We start from the raw sequence: 4,236 nt of genomic DNA on the forward strand, positions 1-4,236 counted from the left end.
AATCCCAGGCGGGCGACCTCTACAGCAGCGACCTGGGCCCTGTCGCCGGCAGCAACAAGCAGTGGCGCGGGGCGCAGCAGGGGGGGTGGCGCGGGCGGCGTGGTGGCGCAGGAGGAGGCTCCCTTGCCGCCGGCGTGCCGCACGTCGTCCGCCTCCACAGCGATATCGCGGGGCGACGGTGATGGGGCGCGACGGTGATGGCGCGGGGCGCGGCGGGGGTGGCGCGGGGCGCGGCGGTGGTGGCGCGTGGTGGCGCGGGGGCGCGAGGCGCGGCGGTGGTGGCGCGTGGTGGCGCGGGGGCGCGAGGCACGGCGTCGATGGCGCACTTGATTTGGGGACAGAGAGAAGAAGATAAGGGAGATGATGAGAACGTGGGTGGACCCCACATGAACGTGGCGTGTGTGGGGAGGCGGGGGATTAGAACGCTGTTCCCCCGGGGGAACGTCAGCGTTTTCCTTCTTTATAACTAGCACCATATACTCAGAGAGAAAGACGCAGCCTGGCCTGGACGCACAGAGTGAGAGGGAGGCACGCACAGTGGTCTCGAAGCTCAACCTATAGCAGTCCTGCCGGTGCAACCATGATCCATCTGAAGCAGCCTCTGGTGCTCTCCGCGCAGAGCGGCAATGTTGCCTCGCCTCTTTTCGCCACTGCGGCGGCAGCCAGCAGCCAGCAGAGGCGAGCCTCGAAAGCCGGCGGCGGCCGGGTCAGGACGCGCAGGATTAGCTGCGTGTCGACCGAGGAGGCCACCGGCGTCACGACGTCCGTGAAGACCAAGGAGAGGAACCTTACGGTGACGGCCATTGTGACCGCGCAGGCGGCGCCGGCCTCCATGTACGTCTCCCGCGGCCTCGACGACATCCAGGACCTCTTCGGCAAGACGCTGCTCCTGGAGCTCGTCAGCTCCGAGCTCGACCCCAGTGAGTTCTCTCTCTCTCTGGTTAATTTGTGGCTGGGGAACTGTGCATGGATGCACAGTTCTTGATTTGTTTTCACATCACTAATAAGGGCCCGTTTTTTTTCTTTGCGTAGAGACGGGAAGTGAGAGGGAGAAAGTGAAGGCATTCGCGCACATGACGCTGACACCAGGGACGTACGAAGCAAAGATCTCGGTGCCGGCGTCATTCGGGCCGGTGGGCGCGGTGCTGGTGGAGAACGAGCACCACAGGGAGATGTTCCTCAAGGACATCAAGCTCATCACTGGCGGCGACGAGAGCACCGCCACCACCTTCCACATCGACTCCTGGGTGCACTCCAAGTTCGACAACCCCGAACCGCGCGTCTTCTTCTCCGTCAGGGTAATGAAGCTAGTCACATCCACCTGCCATGAAACTCTCCGTGGATGCCGATGGGCACGGCACCGTCCGGATCGGAGGAATTAACCATGCGTGCGTGGGCATATATATGTTGCAGTCGTACCTGCCGTCTCAGACGCCGCCGGGAATCGAGGCGCTGAGGAAGAAGGAGCTGGAGACGCTGCGCGGGGACGGGCAAGGCGAGCGCAAGTTTCATGACCGCGTCTACGACTACGACACCTACAACGACCTCGGCGACCCTGACACGAACATCCAGCACAGACGCCCTGTGCTCGGCAGCAAGGAGTACCCCTACCCTCGCCGGTGCCGCACCGGTCGCCCCATGACCACCACCGGTGCGCACATCAATCTGCAGATATCAATTGACTGAATAGATCAAGAATGAACCGTAACAGAATTAATTAAACTGAAAAAAAACGCAGACCCAAAGACGGAGAAGAGGAGCTCGACGGTGTACGTGCCGCGTGACGAACAGTTCTCGGGCATTAAAGGGCTGACATTCAGCGCGACGACGCTGCGGACGGGATTGCATGCCATCCTGCCGGCGCTAGCTCCGCTGATTAAAAAGTCAGAGAACTTCCCTCACTTCCCCTCCATCGACGACCTCTACAGCGATGGCATCCCGCTCCCCGCCGACGGCGGCGCCGGCGCCTCCTTGCACATCATCAGAGACGTCATCCCCCGAGTCGTCCAGATGATCGAGAACACCACCGAGCACGTCCTCCGCTTCGAGGTTCCCCACATGGTCGAGAGTGAGCACCACCGCCGCCGCCTGCTTCAGCACGTGTCACAATCAATTATATACTGATCATCAACATGGTTTTGCAGGGGACAGGTTCTCGTGGTTCAGAGACGAGGAGTTCGCGAGGCAGACGCTCGCGGGGCTCAACCCTATCTGCATCCGCCTTCTCACGGTAACTATCAGCTAGGGTCCATTAATTGTGGGTAACACACCCTCTCAGATGCAGAAATGAAAATGCAATAAAAACATATCAAATGCGGTAAAAAAATCGTTTACACTGAGCTCGCAATTGTGCAGGAATTCCCCATCGTGAGCAAGCTCGACCCTGCGGTGTACGGCCCGCCGGAGTCGGCGCTGACCAGGGAGCTCCTGGAGAAGATGATGAACGGTGTCATGACGGTAGACGAGGCGCTGAAGAGTAAGCGGCTGTTCATGCTGGACTACCACGACGTGTTCCTTCCGTACGTGCACAAGGTGCGCGAGCTGCCGGAAAAGACGCTGTACGGGTCCCGCACCGTCTTCTTCCTCGGCGACGAGGGAACGCTGATGCCGCTGGCCATCGAGCTGACACGGCCGCAGTCGCCGACCAAGCCGCAGTGGAAGCGCGCCTTCACGAGCGGGAACGACGCCACCCAGTCGTGGCTGTGGAAGCTGGCCAAGGCACACGTGCTCACCCACGACACCGGCTACCACCAGCTCGTCAGCCACTGGCTGCGCACCCACGCCTGCGTCGAGCCGTACATCATCGCCACCAACCGGCAGCTCAGCCGGATGCACCCCGTGTACCGTCTCCTGCACCCGCACTTCCGCTACACCATGGAGATCAACGCGCTAGCCAGAGAAAGCCTCGTCAACGCGGATGGCATCATCGAGGATGCATTCTGGCCAGGGAAGTACTCCGTCGAGCTCAGCTCCGTCGCCTACGGCGCGACCTGGCAGTTTAACACGGAGGCGCTACCGGAGGACCTCGTCAGCCGAGGACTCGCCATTCGCCGGGAGGACGGTGAGCTTGAGCTCACCATCAAGGACTACCCGTACGCCAACGACGGGCTCCAGATCTGGGACTGTATCAAGCAGTGGGCGACCGATTACGTAAATATCTACTATAAGTCTGATGACGACATCACCGGCGATCAGGAGCTTCAGGCATGGTGGGAGGAGGTGCGTACCAAGGGGCACGCGGACAAGAAGGACGAGCCGTGGTGGCCGGTGTGCGACTCCAAGGACAACCTCATCCAGATCCTCAACACCATCATGTGGGTCACATCCGGCCACCACGCCGCCGTCAATTTTGGGCAATACCATTATGCTGGGTACTTCCCCAACCGCCCCACTGTGGTGCGGACGAACATCCCGGTGGAGGAGAGCCGGGAAGACGAAATGAAGAAGTTCATGGCCAGGCCGGAGGAGGTTCTGCTGGAGAGCCTCCCATCCCAAATGCAGGCCATTAAGGTGATGGCGACACTAGACATTCTCTCCGCACACTCACCCGACGAGGAGTACATGGGAGAGTACGGCGAGCCTGCGTGGCTGGCCGAGCCCATGGTGAAGGCAGCATTTGAGAAGTTCAGCGGCAGGCTCAAGGAAGTGGAGGGCTCCATCGACGAGCAAAACAACAACCCAGAGAACAAGAACAGGTGCGGCGCTGGCATCGTGCCATACGAGCTGCTCAAACCATTCTCAGAGCCAGGGGTCACTGGGATGGGCATCCCTTACAGCATCTCCATCTGATGCTGTACGTGACACAGGCAGGGAAGGGTATGTACTAGTGTGTTTCGGCTATTAGAATACCGTGAGTTGATTCTAATACTATTGCAACGAGAAACTCGTACTAATTATAGCAGTTATGCCTTCAAAAGGAGTATGAAACTATGATTTATACATGACAACATTTTCAATCCATCTGCCATACATTTGATAGCCAGCAACTTGTATTATACTACTCTTCAATGATATAATAATCCAAAAATATCAAAGCTACAAATAAATACCACAATAATGGATTACACACATATGTAGAAAGAAGACCACAACAATAATCGTTTGCCAACACCGAGATCACCGTCTTCTACTAAAGATGCCAGGGAAACAAAATGCGTGTTTACAAATTGAACCATCAATTCCACTCACCAACTCGTAGTGCCCTATTGCTATGGTGAGGCTAGATTTTGAGAAGTA

General features: G+C 58.2%; 1 protein-coding gene across 1 annotated transcript; it reads left to right on the top strand.

Moving 5' to 3' along the window:
- Nucleotides 1-489: 489 nt before the first annotated feature.
- Nucleotides 490-3,960, top strand: LOC124691927 (lipoxygenase 2.3, chloroplastic-like). The gene is made up of 6 exons (XM_047225214.1): nt 490-920; nt 1,033-1,298; nt 1,414-1,651; nt 1,739-2,068; nt 2,145-2,230; nt 2,356-3,960. Exons 1-6 carry the CDS (start codon nt 581-583, stop codon nt 3,787-3,789), a joined length of 2,694 nt encoding a protein of 897 aa, XP_047081170.1. The 5' UTR covers nt 490-580; the 3' UTR covers nt 3,790-3,960.
- The last annotated feature ends 276 nt before the right edge of the window (nt 3,961-4,236 follow it).

This window comes from Lolium rigidum, chromosome 2, assembly GCF_022539505.1.
Source record: "Lolium rigidum isolate FL_2022 chromosome 2, APGP_CSIRO_Lrig_0.1, whole genome shotgun sequence".
In the NCBI taxonomy this organism is placed as follows: domain Eukaryota; kingdom Viridiplantae; phylum Streptophyta; class Magnoliopsida; order Poales; family Poaceae; genus Lolium; species Lolium rigidum.

Bases quoted from the DNA above. Each gene is read 5' to 3' on its own strand.
- LOC124691927 (XM_047225214.1), top strand. From the start codon at position 581: ATGATCCATCTGAAGCAGCCTCTGGTGCTCTCCGCGCAGAGCGGCAAT. The intron at 1,652-1,738 runs GTGCGCACATCA...AAAAAAACGCAG, and splicing joins TCGCCCCATGACCACCACCG to ACCCAAAGACGGAGAAGAGG. The intron at 2,231-2,355 runs GTAACTATCAGC...GCAATTGTGCAG, and splicing joins TCTGCATCCGCCTTCTCACG to GAATTCCCCATCGTGAGCAA.